Raw genomic sequence first — 20297 nt, forward strand, 5'->3', positions numbered from 1 at the left:
AGCTTGGCCTCTCTCCCAGTGACTCCTACAGCCCTCCCTGCCTTCGGAGCCGTTCAGTTTCGTCTCAGGACAGCGAGCGTTATTGCTGCCGTTTTAACTGAATCATCTCTGCATTCATTCTGTGGACCTGTTTTTTGCCTTCGGGGCTCAGACAGTTCCACACACAGTGATTGTTTTCCTCCTGGGGGGTGTCGGGGCTGCTCCGCAGTGGTGGGCGTGGAGTTTGGGGTTCGCAGCCCCATCATCGGCAGCTGCGGGGCTCCCAGCCAGCCGGCTGTCATTCCTGCTGCTCCGTGGGGTTATTGCTCTTCGGGAGGTGAGGATCAGGCCAGACTGACGGGCCGGTAAGTCCTGCTTTCCCTCCTCGGTCTCAGGGTCACTCTCTGGTTTTCCCCATGTAGCATTTAATTTTCATTAGCTAAGGCTGCTGTGTGCCCGGATCCAGGGCTGCATGCAGCCTTGTCTCCCTGTACTGTGATGGCGGGGCTCGCTTCAGGTCTGGTGAGCTGTCATCCTGCACCTTCTGAAGGTAAAGTTCCTAAGTTTCTAAGTCCTGACTATGACTGAGCTCCTTCCAAATCTACTGATTTGGAATTTGCCATAAAAACCAATGTCTTCTGAAGTGTAGTTTTACTGTGTATACAGTAAAGCAAACTGTATTAACTATAAAACATTATATAGAGACTAAAACATATATGTACGGTAAAACATAAAATAGTAAAGCATATTGGATAAATAATAAAGAATATGTGTGTATATTTGTGTATGTCTATATATATATATGTGAAAAGTTCCCAGCTTTTCTCATAAAAGCTTTTTCCTGGTGGACTTGAACGGAATGTTTCAGTGTTTCCTTTCCATCTGCTTCTGAATCAATCAAGATCCATTGCTTTTATATTAATAAATTATCACCACTAATTATTTATTTAAAATGGAAAAATTAGGGAATTAGGAAGAAATGCTGAGAATAAACAAAAGGCTTTTGAGAGTCTGTATTGGAAATTGTTCAGAAAAACTATTTGGAAATATAGGTATATTTTTTAGAAATCTTCCAATTTATTCTGGAGCAGGGAAAATTTCAGCATTCCAGAAATAAAGAAGGCCACCTGTTTGTCTGCAGCTGTCCTGCAAAACAGCACAGTGCTACTGGCAACTAATAATATCCCCAACTCTTAGAAGTGGCATGCACTTGGCATTTTGTTCAGCGTTCTGTGCAGACGTACAGCTTGGCTTGCTTTTGTTTTCTGCCAGTTTATCTATGTATCTCATCCAGGCTGTGCAGTAGCTCATCTGACGAACGATGGTTCTGCAGTGATAAGCTGCAGGTCTGATTTGCAGCATGAATACAGTGAGAACATTTTGTATACTATTGTGGCAGATGAAAGGAATGGAAGTGGGCCAAATTCAAGCTGTTTGCCGTTGCATCTGATCAGCAGATCCTATGGAGAGAATTTGCCTGCTGTGAATATTTGATTCCCGCTAGCTTGAACCATCATGTGTGTTGGCAGTGCTACTGTGTGAATTTGCGGTGGCTTTCCAGGGTGTCTGTCCTTCACTACTGCCAATTTCTGTGGCGTTTTTTTTACAGAGTTTGGGATTTTGTGCTCCATTTCATGTGTGAGGAAAATAATTTAATGCTGTGCAGTAAACATTTTTTAATATTTATAACACATGGGTTATCATTCTTTAAAAAACAGGGGGGAAAGAAAGATTATAAATGAGCAGCATATTTTTTCCTCCCTCCACCTTTGTAGAGGTGTGTAACCCCTCTGCCTCCCATTGTCTCTGCATTACCTGCAGCTGGTGTCCTGGCAAAGCGATTTTGTAGAGGTGAGTCTGTCAGATTGTGCACCAGAAAGGATGAAAAGTTGATGGTATTGAAGTGTAGTTTTCAAAGCAAGAGCTGCTCTCCCTCCCTTCCCATGCATCCTTCCAGCTCAGTTCTCAGAGAGTCAGTGTCCTGCACCCCTGTTTGTGCATCCCTACTTCTCTCTGGCCCTTCTTGCTGGTTTGTGGCTGGCTTTGCCTGAGAGTTTGTAGTGGTTTGTGTGTTGATTATTTTCTCTGAAATTCCGTACAGCAAAACATTAATAATTTTTTTTCATTTCTAATACTCGTAAGTAAATGACATTGCTTACAGTGCTGATCTAGCAGTAACTGTCAGGACTCTGCTTAGGCAGGCAGAAAAGGGCTGGGGCTTAACCTATCAGTGCATCCTGTGCTTGTGTTCACTGTCGCCACACTGAAGCGTTTGTCTTCTTTAAGCAGCCTGTTTAGTTTATGTCACTGTATAGATACAGCATAGATAAAATTTTATAGATGTCTATAGATTATAGATTAATAGATATCTATATATTCACAAATATAAAATTTTCTAGATTAAAAAAGAGATAATATTTGCAAAAGAAGTTTAGACTATAACCTGTAAGCTCACTGTTCTTCTGGCTGCATGAAGGACAAAAGCCAGAAGAACAGTGTTTTTGATTGAATAGTGGAATGGGCTGAAACTGAGAGAAGACAGCATGAGACAGTTGCAGGTCCCCTGGGGCTATAGGAAATGATGTGCTGACCAAGCGACCAACCCCCTGTCTACTCCAACTCTGCAACTGCAGCAAGTAACGGCTGAGAGAAAGGCAATATAATTTCAATTGAATGTGTGGAGGCAGTGTGCGTTAGTGCCTTGTAGGGGCTGCCAGAGGGACTGAGTTCAGGCCATGTGTCTTCTGAGACCACTGTAAAAGATACCACCCTGTTAGCTGAGGCACAGCAGCTGGCCACACTGCCATCCTTGCCATTGCAGCGTGACCCGTTTGCATTACCTCTTTAACTCTGCTGAGTTGTAAGGAGCTGGGCATGCACATCAGGTGTATGGTTTCAGTCACTTATTTAAACTAAGGATGTTTTATGTCCATTGCTGCTTACAAGCCTTTTCTTTTTTCTCTTTTTTTGCCATTGTAGGTGACTACAAAAAACATGTAGTTACAGCTGACAGATACAGAAATATAATTTTTCTCAAAAAATAGAAAATATAAGCAAAAATTTCTGAGAACCAAAGAAACCAGGACTTAGCCTATGCAAAGTGTAGTAATCCTGAAAGAAAGCTGTGCTGGGAGCTGGGTCTTAATGATAAGACTCCTTTCTCCTTTTAGTGGCTTATGAAGGTTTTTCTCTAGAGTCTCAACAGAACTAATACGTACAAATCTCAAGTGTATTGAAGTGAACTAGGAAAACTTTAGTACGAGGTACATTTTTGGCTTGGGGATAGGCAGTCTAGGCAGGTTTACCTGGGTATCTGTAACTTGCAAACAATTTCTTTGTTGCCTTTTTTTTTTTTTCCTTTGTAATCCTTTCAAACAAATTGCTATTTTTAGGACCACTGGGAAATAAAAACCGTGAGAATGTTCCCAAAAGCAAAACCTTTTCAGTGCTCACTGGTTGCATCTTGTTGGCATGTGTGGTTAGTTGTGCCCATAGAAGATACCAGCTTTCTGAGGAATTGTTTGGGGAATGGTTTGACTGTTGGCAAATGCTATCTTTATGATGACCATCAAAATAAAAGCATGTATGAAAACAAGCATAGGGTGGTGGCAGTGGGGTTTTTTTGAGCAGTGGGCCTTTGTCCATCAACAGAAGAACTGAATTTCCAAACTACATGGCTGCCAAAAAGGCATATTTTTGTTACTGCTTCACGTAACTTGGATATGAACTTTTGGCATGAAGATTGATGCAGTTAGTTACTCTTGGAGTTGCCCCTACTTTGATTGTTTTCCAAACCTATTAGGTTACTCTGTCCTGCATTTCCTGTATATTTTTGTTAGGAAATATTGTTAGGGACTTTTTTTTTTTTAATGCTTTTGCATTTTTATTGAATTTACATGTTGCTCCACCCACCATTTGGAAGTGACCAGAACTGTCCTGCATCAAAGCCTAAACACAAGAGTTATTCATGATGCAGTTGAAAAATTATAATGCAAACAGTAAGCCAGATGGAGAATTTTACAAACAACTTTTCATGTCATGAATGATGCTGTCTCTCTAGATTATGGGCTCTCTGCTCTCTCAGCTGCTGTTCCTTTCCCCCATGGCTCCCCTCCAGAGCTGTTAAGTTTCAGCCAGGGAAAAAAAAGGGAGATCTGGGCTCCTCCAAATTTCCAAGTCTGTATTTCTTTGTGGTGTGCTGGTGACAGTGAACTTTGTGTGCAAGAGTGCTGGCATGCAGAGACCATAGTGATTAGCATGCTGATTGCTGTGCCCCGACAGAATAAACAAGGCTGCTGTCACCAAGCTATGGCCATGCCACCCAAACAAAGGCCCAGGAACAGATGTGGGGAGAGCCCTGCTCACGAATCCTGCTCTATCATGCAGGGTGGGCAAGAGCTGAACACTGCCCAGGCTCCTCCGCCTCCCAGATTGCACAGAAATGGAGGTCTCTGCCACACGCTGTGGTTCTGCTGCACTCTAACTCTTCCCACGGCAGTTTACCTCCAGCTGGAGGTTTGAGATGAGAGGCCTCAGAGAGTATCAATCTGTACATTATATCCTTACTTGTCCACACATCTACCCTTGCAGTTGCTGTTCTAGTGGTGTATATATCTAAAAACTTGTTGTCTACTGGCCTTCGAGATTTAACTGCATAAGATTCACTGGTTCTATAAAACTGGGCGGTGTACATTCATAAGTTTAAGTAAGTATAAACCAAACATTAAATGTATATGCACGCATACTGATTTAATCCCTTCAGGGCAAACCTATGCATCATCACTCATATTTGGTTTGAAAGAGGCTCATATCAGGTTCTGCTTAATATCTCTTAGCTATTTTTATTTTTTACACTCTGAAAATCGTAAATCCTTCATAAAAACTGTTACAAAACTGATGTTTCTTCTTACAGACACTGGTCAAGTGAAGTGTAGCTGCAAGCATTTTATTTGGGCAGAAGGCACCTACTTCTTTTCCCAGTGGCTTCTGGCTGGTTAAGGTTGGAGAAGCAAGAGACCAGTTTGCTAAGAGTAACTGGCTTGTTTGTATCAACACGCAAAATGTGTTCTGAACAAATTGCTTGCTTAAATGGTGGTGGGCTGTTTCATATCTACCCGTCCTGCTCCCTTCAGAAATCCAACCTTTTCTGCCCAGTAACATGCTGCAGTTGTGTTGGCAGCCTGCAGCAGTAGGTGGGGAATTTAGCAGAGTTTTTCAGGTAAAGATTGCCAACATCTGGGTTTGGAAAGAGAAAAGTCAGCAAGCTTGTTGCAGTTACACATCTTAAAAAAAAAAAAGTTTCATATTTAATCTGGTTTTCAAACAGAACATGTACTGGCTCCTCAAATTATGTGACTGGAAATGTCTTTGGTTCTTCATTTAGCTAATGATATGACTGTTTGTGAGCTGTTACTGAGATAGGGAGAGATTGGTTTGGTAGAGTTATTTTTTCGATGAAGGAGAGTTTAAAATTTGGGTTTGTTTTATTTTTGGTCTCTTTTCAGGATAATATCATCTTATTCTTAAGAGGCTGCAAAGAGCTGGGACTTAAAGAATCTCAGCTTTTTGATCCCGGTGATCTGCAGGACACATCAAACAGAGTAACCATCAAGTAAGTACAACAGCAGTTTGTGATTAGCATGTTACAACCTCAGATGCATGTGATTCAATAGTAAATATTTAAGGATGAGCAAAAAAGGCTATAGAACTGTCATTTGTATAAAGCAAATAGGAAACTGAGGTTTGGGAAACTTTAGGTGCTGGGAAGAATACATTGTTCTCTCCAACAGGCTTTTTCTAAGGGCTGCTATTTTTCCCAGAGAGATCAACCACAGCTCTTTTAAAATACTGGTTTAGTTAAGCAATGAGATTCTGTGGGACTTAGGGGTTTTCCTGAGTCTGAATTGATGGCATTCTTTTTTGTCTGTCCAACTAATGAACTATGTAGGCTGGGGAAAAAAAATCACAGCTCTGTTATTTCAGATTAAATTGGTTTGAAGATGCATTATAGGACATTTATAGGTCTCTCAGACTCTACAAGGTGCAGACATGAACATGGTCTGTTTATTGTCTAACAAGAACTATAGCTTGGGACATGATATTTGGGCTGAAGATGTCTGTGAGAAATGTGTGGACTGGAAATGCAGTTTAGATAGTTTTTCATGGAAGCACACACCTACTGCCGCACAAATTACCATGTGCATTTTAAGAGGTTCTCCTTCCTAATAACTAATGACTTTTTTTTTAGGGGGTGAAGTGATTTTTTTAAAATCTCCTTTTAATCAGCAGCTTTTTTGGCCATGGCGTGTACACATCCCTCACTGCAAAGAGTATAGGTGCTTAGACTCTAAAGCTTGTATTTTAAGCATTTCATTCCACAAAGTGATTTAAAACACAGATGTGAAACTGGCACAAAAACAATTACTGTCTTCACACAGAGCAGGCTTGAACCAAAGTACATATAGTCATAGATTGAGGTCTTGATTCGGAACTATTGTCCCTTTCAGGAAAGACTTTGTAGTCATGGACTAAAGGAACACAAGCAGTCAAACTGTATTTGATTCTCCTTTATATTAATAGCGATCAAGTTACCCACATCCCAAAAACAAGAGCACCCCACATTTTCATAAAACTAACAAAATTTGTAATTGGTGTTATTTAGAAGTTCTGATAATTTTTTTTTTTTGGTCTATCATGTGTGATATTGAAAAGTTACTGCTCTACAGACAAGCAAATACTGCTGAGTTGATTGAATGGCCTTGTTTCATTTGGCCAAAAAGATCACTAATGAAGTCCTGGTCAGACATACCCATTTTAGAGAAGTATATGGAAACAATTTTCTAAATTTCAGCAGCGTTCTATTTTTTTTTAATTTTTTTTTCCCTTCTGGCAGTGGAAGCTAGGCACGTTTTCATGGTGTTCAAGCACTGGGAAAATTCAAAGGTTCTTAAAATCAAATTGGCCACTTTCCTTGTTTTAAGGAATAGTCTCCCATTTTTTTGCTCCTTTCCAAGTTTCTGGCTCTAATATAAGATTCTTCTCACCTGTATGTATCAGTGAGAGGGGACTATGTAGCATATTTCTTCTTAATCTGATAATACTGCAGATGCTTTGCATCTGAAGTCATGACAATGAGTAGCTGGAGGGAGTAGCAAAACAATCCCTATCTCCATATAAAACCATGATCTCCGTATGAAACCAGAGAGAAAGAGTCTTTCTAATCAGAAGCTTGATCTTTTGGGGTTGAGGATGGTGGAGTACATCAGAGGAGGCAGGTTGAGAGGCTGGGACTAGCATGGAGCTCCAAGGAGAGCTGTCCAGCACATAAAAAAATTAAACTAGGAGTAATAAACTCCATGGAAATGGCTTGGCCTTCTTCTGAATATGCTGCTGGATACATGTGAAGTGTCTCACTGCAATGGACTTTTTTTCTTCCTTCATCAACTCTTCAGAGAAAGCAGCTGTGGAAATGAGCCAAATGTTTTCCTAGCGCTGTCCAAGTTCACACTGAGTAACTGAGTTGAGGTGTACAAGCCAAAGCCATGACTGTTGTAGAGAAATATGTTCAAGACTGTCTTCTGCTAGCTAGTTCCCAAAGCATGAAGGTGACTTTTTTCCCCTCTTTGAAGACTTTGGGGTTTTATTAAATATGGTTAAAACGGTATTTGTTCTTTGCTAAAGGATGAATATGACATTATTGCACATGATTAAGATAATGACATTTTTAACCATTTTTTTCATATAACTGTTAATTAAGGTATGCTTTGGATCAGCTTGTAAAAGTTATGAGCTAATGCTGTAAAGAATGTCTTCCTTAGTTGTTAAACAAGACTCTTTTCCACTGCTATTTTATTAAGAACAAAAATCCCAACTGTTCTATTTTTCTTAGTATGCGGGTATCGGTGGATAAAATTTTGTTTTTAAAAAGTTGTTATAAAAAGAAATATGTTTTAACCTGTTTATAAATAAGCCTGGTTTTAGACTTTTGTTATTCTAACAGATTTAAGTACATTTATATTTGGTTTTGTCGGGTAACTATTAATGCTGAAGTGAGCTTACTGTTCTAGTAGAAAGCAATTCCGTTATAATCAGGAGACAATCTTTACTAAATCTGAACTAGTCTTACTTGGTTTTCAGCACTTGAATGTGATGCACGTTTCCTCCATTCATTTTTAATGGTTTCTTTGCTGAATTTTGGAATGTCGTTTATGTTTGCACAGACTTTGTGCTTTGTTGTTTCTAACATGAAACTTCTACCCTTTGATAAACATTGGTGAAAAAGTAAATTGGGAAGGATGACAATGTTCAGTCTTGAGTGCTCAAGTATGCATTAAAAAAATGAATATGTTTTCCCCAGCAGGTTCTGTTGTAAATGGCAGGAATTTTATTGCTTCACCCATCTATTTGTTCTTTGTGGTGCTTGTTTCCACAGAAGAACTCACTTTGTTTCCTTAATGTTTGGTGATGATTTCCTTAGTCTCCTTTGAATGTTTTGTTGCTTTCAGAATCAGTATGGGCTGCATGATTTATCACAGAGCAGAATCTGACTGTTGGATTACTGCAGAACGTATTTTAGCAGAGAGGACTTTCATCTTGTTTTCTGAAGAAATCAGCAACTCTATTTAAAGGACTTTTTGGCACTGTCCTACTTTACTGTGGGACCATTATAAACACATTTTCTTTTTGTACTTCCAGAATTCTAAATTAATGATTGAAGTAATGGTGACAAAATACTCCCATGTTATGAATAAATGAATGTGTGAACTACATCTTAGCTTTCATGTGTTTCCAGCCAGCAGAAGTATTCTGCAGGCTTTTGTTAGGGCAAATGTGGCCTGCTCCATACATGCTCTTGGAAAATATGTCTTCTTTCTGATTATTTTTTCTTCTTTTCTTTTTTTCCTGTGTGTGTGCAACCAGGAATATTGACTGTAGTAGGAAGCTGAAAAATGTAAGTACATCACTTGGAGTATTTTCTATTTTATTTTTTTAGTAGTCTGGTTAGTCCTGTATTTGGCCTGGGCAAGAATTGTGCCAGTAAAAATTGAGTACAGATGAGTACTGCTGAGTAGTTCTTCTGAATGAAAACCTAATCAAGTTTTACTGTACTAGAAAGGTACATAGAACTGCAATGGCAAAGCAGCCTTACAATAGAAATAAAATAGAGAAAGTTTGTCTCTTCTTAGATAAGGGATAAATAATGAAATCTCTGTGCTGTCCATTGCAGTATTCACTGGGAACAGTCTGACTTGTTGATGAAGCTATGCTTCTGTAGCCTTTCATAAATAAATAGGCATAAAGTACATTTGCACGAAACATCTAAAATGAAGCAAAATGGTTGTTAGACCTGGATGCAGGTCTTTGCTATCAGATTTGCTAGTTTTCTCATTGTTCTTCCAAATAAATTAGTGTTTCCCCAGAAGGCTAATTCCATTTAACTTCAATTTCTTATGAATTTAACCTAGTAGCAATGATAATGCATCCTATAATTGTGAAGTGGAAAAGAAAATGGGTAAACTTTGTTGGTCTCACAGTTAATTATTCACATAAAGCCTAGCAAGATGTCTGTCGTTAGTCAGCTATGAACTGCTAGAAGTTCAATTTTATATTTGGCTCACATCACTATAAACTGCTAGGAAATGCCAAGACCTTTTCCTAATAACTTTGCAAGCCAGTAATCATGACGGCAAGTAAAAAAAAATGATAAGAAACACCCAGAACACCTATACCCCTTCTTCCCCCCAAAAATATCATCCTGTGTTTCCCATCATTTGAGTAGTATCTTCTGCATCCAGCACACAAAGTTGTAGGCAGAGAGCTCAGCCTTGACATTTTAGCACTCTTGTGAGCACCAGCTAAATATCTCTGTACAGATGTATTGTTTTAAATGTAAAGCTTCAAAAGTACCCTCCACAATGTGCTTGTAGGCAGTATATGCTTTCCAGGTGCATGATCCTGCGACCTCGGCTGGCAGCCAGTCAGAATTGCTTGCAAATGTTGATATTATTTGGGGAATAAAAACAAACAAGGCCAATGGATAAAGAAAGGAAGAAGAGAGAAAATGATCAAATGCTAGCAGAAATAAATAAAAATACCACAACCTTCATCAGAGAACTGAATGGCAAAATGAATTGGACAGTTTCCTGGTTGCTAAGAATGCTGTATTTGCAAGTGTTTTCACTTAACTTGAGAACACGTACTGTAAGAATTTTTTACATAAATTTGTTGACTAGTGCTGGTTGAAGGAAAACAGCTCAGATAAAGGTTGTTTGAAGATGAAAAAATCCATATTGTTGAAACCACCTCCTTTCACTCAGCACAGTAGTATCAATTTGGATGTAATTTTAAAAACAAAAGGAAAATTTCTGAACTTTATTAAAATGTTGTTTATTTAATAGCATGTATATTACCTAATAACTAAACGGAAATATAAACTATATTTAAATATAAAATATAATATATTTTACATTATGCACCGTGGTTGTTTTTAAACAGGGGATCTGGGTGACACATGCTATGTCCTTTTCTGGCAAGGCCTCAGCTGTGTGTGATTTTGGGTATCACACTTATATGAAAAATGAGGATGTTAGAGAAAGTTGAGGAGAAAAGGCTAATCTAGAGTCTAGTATACATGACTGAGGAGGAAGCACCGAAGGAATCTGGGTGCATGTTTTAGGGAAGAGGAGTTTAGGAAAGAGATGACTGCCCCCAGTGCCCCTCCTGGGATTTCTCCTAGTCCTGTTTTCTTTAGGTTGCTATATATAGTATGAATATAGTATGAATTATATGGCCCTGTCAAAACATATAATACTGTATTTATGTTTATTTAACTTTTTAAAGACAGTTAATGGCAACTGTTATTTATTATCAGCTGCACATCTTTTCCGCATCAATATATTTCCTCTTTGTTCTGCAGTTAAATATTTTTCAATGTCATGGAATGTGCCAAATAATGAGCATTAAATGAGAAAGAGCCCTAAGTTCTGAGGTGATGGTTTGGCATTTTTAGCCAGTGCAAAACACTGAACTGAATTGCCCTTGACAATCAGTTTCCAGTCTAAATTGCTGCTGCACAGGTACCATTAAAGAGAGTGCTTTAAGTGGAGACATATGTGGGTGCGGAGGACTGTTCTTGGACTTACTGGATTTGACCATCCTGAGCATCTTAGTTTCTCCTTTCCTAAAACAAGTGCAACACCAGCAGTGTCAGACTTTTTGCTACCTGAAGGAGTGAGAAAGTACTTAGACATTTGCAAGAGCAATTCTTGGCTTTTTTTCCATGCTAGTTTTGAAGTGACTTATGAGTTACAGAGAGAGAACATTCAAGTCAGAACTTGAATGAAACCACTAACTCTTTCTGTGTTAGTCTGATGGAAACAACCAGATGCTTATGGCTTCTGATTAATCTTGGGCTAAGCATTTCTTAAGCTAGCAGAAGCCTGGAAGTAAATGTTCTCATGTCATCTGGTTAATTACATTAAGATGATTAAAAGTGAAACTACCTTTTCTGTCCTTGAAATAGGCACGCATTTGAGAAGTTTTATTTATTCCATTAGTCTTAATGGTTTTCATTAACGACCACTAATATGAGTATTCCTTAGGGATTTTTTTCCTATTGGATTTACAGACATATATTTATGTGTGTCTTCTAGACAGTTTCAAGTATCTTGCCTAGTTTTACTATTCAGATTTATGTTTGCTGTTGATTTTCCAGATAGACATTACAGTTTAATCTCTTTCTAAAAATACCAGGAAGATAATGTATTAAGTTACATATTCTGTAGGACTGTTTAAATTTTCACAATTACCCAATGCATTTATATATAAGCACTGACAGACACTTTCAGTTCTGTTTTATATGTAACAAAGTCATATGCCACTGTACAGTTTAGAATAAATGAGAAGTAAAAGGGAAGTAAATTTAGGTAGGTGACTGTGTAGATGGCTGCAGTTAATTCATATTAACTTTTGCAGGTGTTAGTCACCATTTATTGGTTAGGGAAAGCAGCAAACAACTGCACGTCATATAGTGGATCAACCCTGAACCTGAAGGAATTTGAAGGTTTGCTGGCACAAATGAGAAAGGTATCTTTTTGTTGTTTTGGGATTGGAAATTTCATTTGACTTATTACTCCCATAAGTAACCTGTTTGTTGCTATATATTAGAGAAGTGGGGGGCTGGAATTCAAATTACTTACTAAACCCCTACCTCCTTCAAAAATGTTTCTGACTCTAGCAAGCCATGAACCCAACTTTCTTTGGCAGCCAATTTCGTGACGATATCAGTGATGCAGCACATGATGTGGGGCTTTAGAATTTTCATGTGATTCTGTCATCTTCATTTCTGTATGTTTTGGTTTGAATTATTTTTTTTTATTACACAGTTTCAGCTAGAAGAGCTGAGACTCAAAAGTAAGATAGCAGAGGAGCAGAGATTTTTCTCCTTTAAAACATTCAGTCCCATGGGTAGCTCTTTTATTTTTAAGTTGCAACATAAAACATCAAACCAAAGTATCCAAATAAAACTGAAGGGTAGAAAAACGAGATTATGTTTCACCAAGGGCATAGTTACGATGAATCTGTGTTTTGCCAAGCTCTAAATTCTTGCTAAAATCATATTTGGTGGTTTATGATGAGCTGAGCTCTGTTGGAAAGGAAAAGTTGTTATTGCTCTGCAGTGGTTTGGGGATTTTTGGTTGAGTGCTCCAGCATGCCCTGAACATGAGATATTTAAACTCAGTAGCATTTAGCATTGATATCCTAGCATGCATTTACTGGGGAAGGAAGGGACAAGGAGCAGGCCTGTAAGAAGATGGCAGCACCCAGTGCTAACATTGCATGTGTTGGACATACTGCTTATGAAAGGCCATGCAGATAGTTCTCCAGTCCACAGAGAGCTTTGTGCCTGTTACTTCCTTCCCATCTCGTGTAAATGGCCAAATCACCACAAGCAGTAGGCTTTGGGAACCATGGGAGACTATTCATTTTACTCTCCTTGAGTTCTGTGCTACTGCATCTGCACCAGCTGCAGTTCTTCATCCTGGGATCTCAGAAAGCCAGCACCAGATTGCTACTGGAGAGGAAGAAATACTTGGTTGACTGATAGCAGCTCCTATACCCTAGATGGACCAGAAAGCCTTAACTAAATGGGTAGAATCACTGTTTGTGAGCCCAGTTCCTGTGAATAAGATGGTGGAAATGGAGAGGAAAAGAGAACATCCTCCTTCTCTGTAGAGGTTTATTTTGGTCTTCATTTGAAATGACCTGCATTAATCACTTGGGACTTCGGCTCTCATGAGTTAATATGACTCAGCCTAAGCAATAAAGAAATAAAGTTAATGCTTGAGTTGTTTCCAAGTAGAAGATGGAAGGAAGAAACAGTCTCCACTCCAAAGAGTCTGTGAAAGGTGAAAAAAATGGACAAGGGAGCTAGCGCAGAAAAATTGTCAAAGTACAGGTTCTTACAATGTTAGTGCTGCATGGTATCATAGTTTATATTTTAATGTTCAGTCTCGCAGCATGCGACCCCTCTTTTTTCCGGGTGATGCTTACCCATCAAACGAATCATCAGAGCATTTTAGAGGTCCTTTTCTTGAGCTCTTCTGTGGGATGAAGCAGGCTGGGGCTGAAAGGCAGCATTCTCCAGGGAGCTGATGATTGTGGGGTGCCTGGCTGGGCAGTGCAGAGAACTGCAGGTCGAGAAACAAGCAAGAGGCTGTACTTGATTTGTTGCAGATGTTGGAACTGGGAGCAGAGTAGAGATCTCATAAAATCTCAAAGCTATATATTTCTTTAACGTAAAAACAAAACACTTCGCAGTCCTGAGAAGTCTTGTTTAGATGGTGCTGTTATTGAGGGTCACTGGTGACTTATTTTAAGGTCACCTCCCTACTCCTGCAGCCCTGCAGTATGTCCCACTGGCAATTTTGGGCTTGTCTGGAACTGCATTTGAAGAGAATTTGGTTGTAAAATAGAACATGTTAATCATGCTGTGCAACACTCTGATGTTCTTTATAGCTGAGCTTGAGTGATGAAAAGACACTTTATCACATTCTCTACTGGCATTTTTTTTCCACAGAATTTAATAATTAAATAGACCATGAATTCAGTCTGGTTTAGCTTTTCTGTTATAAATCCTCCTTACCCTTCTTTTTTAATAAGCAAATCAAACACCAGCTCAGATGTAAGTTGTCTCCAACTCATCTTTTTCTCCTCATACTGAAAGGGCTATTCAGTTCTAATTTTATTCATTCTACTCTGTTTTTAATTTCATCAACTATTTGGGTACACATTCTTCTTTTAAACTAGAAATTCCCAATGAAAAAACATCCATAGCTTTTTGATTGTATTTAGTGGGTGGAACTTCCTAGAGACACACATCTTATATTTGGCAATCACACTTTTACTGCCACTCAGTCACATATTGTGTATTTAAGTAGGTAATATGAAAGGCTAGTGTGCTGCTGTGTGTTATGTTACAGTGTTATCAGTCCCACAGATAACCACTTTCCCATTGATAACATTTGGGAGATGACATTTAAGGCAGGACAAGTACCCATCCATGAGACAGCATTGGGCTGGGAGAGTGGCTTTGCCAAGGGAAGGCTGTAAAGAACATGTTTACAGAAGTCTAGGATCCCATCCTGGTGCCTGCCTCCCAATTCCTGGTGAGCAGCATGCAAAATTAACATCAACAGGCTTTTGAAAATAAGGTCTGCAGAACTCATTAGTTCACAATTGGACTATTTTCAAAGTCTGAGAGATAGTGAATGCAGGATGGGGCTTTTTGCCCAATTTTAAGTCCCTGAAGCTGCTGAATAGTTCTGTGTCATTCAGTAATTTAGGAAAATGGAAGTGTGCCTGAGGATTGAGAATAGCTGATTGGTATGAGAGGATTTAGGGAATTCGGATTTTTAAAAGATTTTTGGATCATGTCACGAACCGGATGTTGATAGGATTTTTAGATTTGTTCTTGGATATGTGTAACTCATGCAGATTTCAGGGAGATGGATCTTTGTTGTCTAGTGTTTCTATCAGTATTTTAGTTCACTAAGCAGCCCTGGGAAGGAAATTACATAGCATTTAGTTACAAACTTATAATATATACATTTTATTTGTTTTTAGAAAATACTTCCACTTCAATTTGCAATGAGGTTACTTAATGACATTACCACAGTTTAGCTTGGCCTTAGGTGACCTTTGCTACTGCCCTTGATGTATTTTTTGGCAAAGTAGCAGTGAGTGGCACTAATTAAGCCCTCTTCCTGAAAAGTCTCCAGGACTTTGGGGCTTACCTCAAGCATCCTTCTTCTCCAGCACAAAAGCCTTGGTGTGTTAATGCAAGGCTCTTGTCCCTCCATCACTTCTTCAGCAAACATGCTGTCTTGTGGAGGCGGCCTGCTGTAGCATACTGTGATGTTCCCGATTGATTTTCTCTCATTGGCAATACTAATGGGTATAACCTTAGCAGTCAGCGACAGTCATTGACAGTAGGAGCTGTGCTCAACATAACCATTGTGCTCCAGCTAGTGGAAAGCAGGGGGTGCTTCGCAATTAGGATTTAATATTCAAATGCTTCTGGGAGAAAAAAGAAAAAAAGCATCACATTCCAGCCTCTTTGGGTCACAAAATGTCAGTCTGATAATGGCACCCACATCTCTGACTTTACTTACTGTCAGGGGAGAAAAAAACAGATTTATCTTTGACCGAACGTAGTTATTTTTGTTTTTTCTCAGCCTATGTGATTGTAATTAATATTAAGACACTCTCTAAAACAAGGGATTTATTATAATGCAAGGGTGAGGATGGCTTCTATTGACCTTTTCCTCTGCTGGAGTTTCAGTGTTTTAGTATGTGCTGCTTGCACTGGAAAGAATTTATAATCACAGGGCTGTCAAAGACAACCATTGTTCTCCCTGCTCTGAACATGTGGGTCAGCTACAAGTGCTTTCATATCCCCCAGAGCCAGGAGCTGGCAAAGAGTAAAGAGCACAACTGAATTCTTCTGAGGCATCAGGAAAAGCGTTTTGCATATTTTTCATTGCTGATTGCTTGAGAAAGACATCCCTCTTTCATAACAGGAATTTCTCTTCAAGGTAGAGGGAGGCTGGGGCACACTGCTTCATTATTTTGCCGAGCTGAAGCAGCAACAACAAATGCTGTCTGCTGGTGTCCCAGCCAGATACAATAGATGGGCAAGGGGAGGAGGGGGATCTTTTGGAAAGCAGCAGACTTAAACCTGATGCAAGCACAATGTTAAAACTGTATTGCCTTTGCCTGTGTTATGGACTATGGACGACAAGTTAAGTTTCAGGTTACTTTCAGTTTTGATCACTTATATTAACTTGCCTATTGCAACTTTTTCTCAGGTCATTGTACTAAATGAGTTGGGGTTTTCTCTTTATCAGCATAAAATTGGCATTTATTACAAGCTTGCACTTTTGTTTTGAAGGGGCAAAGGAGAAGAAAATAAGGAAACCTTTTTTGGGGGGAGGGTATTTTTAGTATTTGGGAAGGTGCTTTGTTTTCTGATGTGTAATGGATCTCACGGGTATGTCAGTGGCTTCTTTATGAAGAGGTACCTGCTGTGCATTCCTGTAGGAAACAGAGGATATTGAGAGCCCAAAGCGCAGCATTCGTGACAGCGGCTATATAGACTGCTGGGACTCTGAGCGCAGCGATTCCCTCTCCCCGCCTCGCCACGGCAGAGATGATTCCTTTGACAGTCTGGACTCCTTTGGCTCCCGCTCGCAGCAGACACCATCTCCAGATGTAGTGCTCAGAGGGAGCAGTGATGGTAAGTACCGGTCACAATGTGGCACATGCATAACGTTATAATATATAAGTAACATTTCTGGAGCAAATGTACCATTCAGAAGTGGGACACAGCCTCTGAATCATGCTAATCTGATGAGTGAACTTCTCTGTAAATGCTGATTTGTGCTCCCTGAGGTTTAGATGACTTTGCCAACAGCTTACTTGAAGTCTGTCTCATTTAGGATATCGTAGCTTTGGAAAATCAGCTACATCATTGCAGTATAATTTTATGATGAGAAGAGTGATTTTGTGGGTTATAGTGTAACAGGATGTTATGCAGACTCATTTTAACTTATAAACTAATCTGGAACAAGAAATAAAACTCAGGAACAAGGGAAATATTGAAGTGAATAAAATGTTTGCCTAAGTAAACGCTGGACAGAAAAATGAAGTAGAAGTAACTCAAAAATGTCTGATACTTGATAAAGTTTTGAAGTCTGATGTACAACATTTTACCAAATATCCTATTTGTTTTCGTGGTATTTAGAAAACTGTGTACATTAATAGCTCCCGGCATCAGAGTTGTGGCCATCTTTGTACACGTTTGAGTGAAGACATGCAGCTCTAAGCTTACAGAAGGGGTGCTGCTTCTCTGCCTTTCTTGTCTGATTCCCAGAGTCTTCCAGAGGCTTGTAAGCTCAGTGTGCTGCATGAGGGGGGATTTGCTAGGGGTAGGTGTGAAGCGTGCACTTAGGTTACCTGTTGGGATCAGAATTCTAGTGCACAATAAAGGGGTGCTTGATTAAGGCTCCCTTTGCGTGGTTACTTTCCTGATGAATGGATGAATCAGTCATACTTCATCATCAGATGAAGTTGCGTTCCACATATGAATCACTTCTCCTTTGTAATGTTATTTATTTAATAAAAAAAAAGGGAGAGCAGAAAGACTTTTTGGTAGGAACCAGATGTTCATACTGCGCTTGGCAGTGTGAAAGAGACTGGTGCTAATCATAACCGGACACATGAGAGATTTCCTTAAAACTGAAAAGCTGGCAGGGAGAGTTGGTATCACAGCTGAATTAAGAACGAGCTGTGGAGAAAGTAGGGCTAAGATCTGCTCTGCTGTTTTGAGTGGCCTATGGTACTAGGGCCATTGCTGGTTGACCATCCAGAACCAGCTACCGGAGCTGATTCCCTGAAGCAGCCTCATGCCCCCTCAGACACTGAGCAAAGCACAGTCTCCAGTGTATGAAACATTTTTCTGCCTTCCCAAATGAGACGAAGTGTGGTGTTGGCAAATAGAAACACCTCACATGTCCTAATTAAGAAGTGTTGCTGCATTCTGGGTGATCAAGGAGTGTCCAGTGTCGCTGCCTACTTGGAGCTAGTAGGCAGCCAGTTACGTATGTCTTGTAGCTGCTTCCTAATACAGCTGCTGCCCTATTAGCAGATTTTAGGAAGGTTCTGTGTTTGGTTGGTTGCCACAGCTAAGACATACTATCTTGTCACATTCTTGAGTCCATAACAAACATGAAATAAGAAGCAAACATGCAAAGGTTTTTCTTAAAAATTAGTCTTTTAAGCATATCCAAGACCCAGGGTGCATGCAGATGTGTTCTCATGTATGACTTGAGAGCCAACTCTTTCTAACGTGTCCTATTTTCCCTGCTTGCTGCTGCCATAACTTCGCAGCTGTCTCCTCTAAGAGTTGCAGGTGAGATGTAGCTTGGCTGACCTTCTTTCTGTCAAAGCTTTTCTGTGGCCCCAGCAGGCCAGTGTTTCACTCAGCTGCACGTACTTTTTGATAGAAATAATGTATGTGAAAAGATGGATAGAGTAAAAGGTCCTGCTTGCATTACTCCTCTCTGCTTTCAGACAGGAGATTTATAAACCCAATCATATGATAGTGAAATAAAACTATGATTCCTTCCTATCCTAGAAGGAAAAAAAAAATAAATGAGTGAAGATGATTTAAGTGATCCTAAGGTGATGATTAGTTTAGGTGGAAGTAATAAGTAATACTACCTTCACAAATGTATCTGTGATTAGCCCCACTGTTTAGGAACTGCTCTGGTGTCTCTTAACAAAAAGCAAACAAAACCAGGGGTAAGCAGAACAGTTTGTTTAAAACTCCATAAAATTGCAGACTGACCTGCCCGTAGAGTTGCTAATGTACTCAGGAATGAATAAAATCCTCTGCTTGGCCAGCAGTTGTGTGTGGATCCTTATATGAAGGACCTGTGCATGTCTGTGGTGTGTAACTGTTACAGGTTGTGGAAACTGGTGGAAATGGCTTCTTCTACTTGGAAATGCAGAACAACAAAGTTAAAGTTGTAAATGTAGAGCATGGCTGCATCTTCCGTTTGGTACTTTAGATTTAAGTGCTTTTTTTGAAATTTGAGTGGAAAATAATTTCACTAGTAAAATATGAATAAATAAAGAAGTTGTCTTTGAAGTATTCAGCTTGGGGATGCTGGTAGATACATCGGTAATGAGGGAGAGGAATCTGTTATGCTGCTGTGGATATCTATTCCAGCACTGCTGTCTGCTGGTTCAAGACTGATTTTCATGTGATACAAAAATAAACAGCAGAACAAAGTCAAAAGCAAGTCCAAGTAACAGTAAGGGATCTTCATTTTTTTTTTAGCTACTCTGTGGCTCTGCTCAATCTAGTGATACTACAGCTCTTCAAACCTCAGCTGTCCTCAGACATCCATGATTCTGTGGTTGTGTCTCCAATTTTGTTTAGACATAAACTCAGGTTACCAGTCATGGTGCTACTTATCATATGCTCTTAACAAAAGTTGCTCAAGCTAAAGTTTACTGGCAAAAAGTGCATTGTGGTTTTTGTCTAACTAGCTCATTTCCCTTGTCTTGTCTTTTCTTGCTGTTCCCTTTCACTCTTCTTCATCTCTCTCCAAGCAAACATGGCTCAAGTTGCTGCAAAAGCTCTTTGCAAATAACATTCCTAGCATATTTAGACCTCTTTTCCTTCCCCCACTTTGAATTATACACACATGCTACTTGTGATTTTTATGATTTCATTGTTTTCAGTTGTTCATTAGGTAGCTCAGTGAATTAGCTAGTAATTTACTAGTGTGGTGAACTAGCAAGAGGACACAACCTGGGTGGCTTCCCCTCACTGCAGAAAGGGGAATAGCTATTGCATATGCAAGTGTTGCAAAGGAGCCAAGGGCCAGAGGCATCCATAGCTCCAAATCTGGGAGCAGATTTGAATGCTGGTGGGAGAAATGGCTCAATTTCACTCATCAAACCAGGACCTGTGGTGATGCTACACTGCTGGGAAAGAACACTTTACGTAGCTTCTTTGAATAACTTGAAAAGGCTCATGATGGTTCAGGGAATCTAGTGAATGTCTATGAAGTGCCTTCCAAAAAATGCCTTTGAGGGCAGTTCCACTGCAAATGCTCTTTAAGGTATTTGTTCTGCCACTGGGAGTTTTGTTTTCAAGTTGGAAAAGTCCAACCCAACCAAAATGGGTTGTAAATATCAGGAGGCTTTGAACAAAAATTTTGAGCAAAATAAAGTAGTCACTCAGCTCT

General features: G+C 39.6%; 1 protein-coding gene across 1 annotated transcript in view; it reads left to right on the plus strand.

Annotated features, from left to right (window-relative positions):
* The window catches only part of LIMCH1 (LIM and calponin homology domains 1), a gene marked incomplete at both ends in the record, with an annotated part of 176857 nt that overhangs the window by 97659 nt on the left and 58901 nt on the right, over positions 1 to 20297 (plus strand). The window contains 4 exons of the mRNA XM_080625851.1: positions 5484 to 5590; positions 8899 to 8929; positions 11953 to 12063; positions 16579 to 16774. Coding sequence (XP_080481977.1) covers positions 5484 to 5590; positions 8899 to 8929; positions 11953 to 12063; positions 16579 to 16774 — 445 coding nt within the window. The remainder of the gene's footprint in view (positions 1 to 5483; positions 5591 to 8898; positions 8930 to 11952; positions 12064 to 16578; positions 16775 to 20297) is intronic.

This window comes from Psittacula echo (assembly GCF_963264785.1).
Source record: "Psittacula echo genome assembly, chromosome: 1".
Lineage (NCBI taxonomy): Eukaryota > Metazoa > Chordata > Aves > Psittaciformes > Psittacidae > Psittacula > Psittacula echo.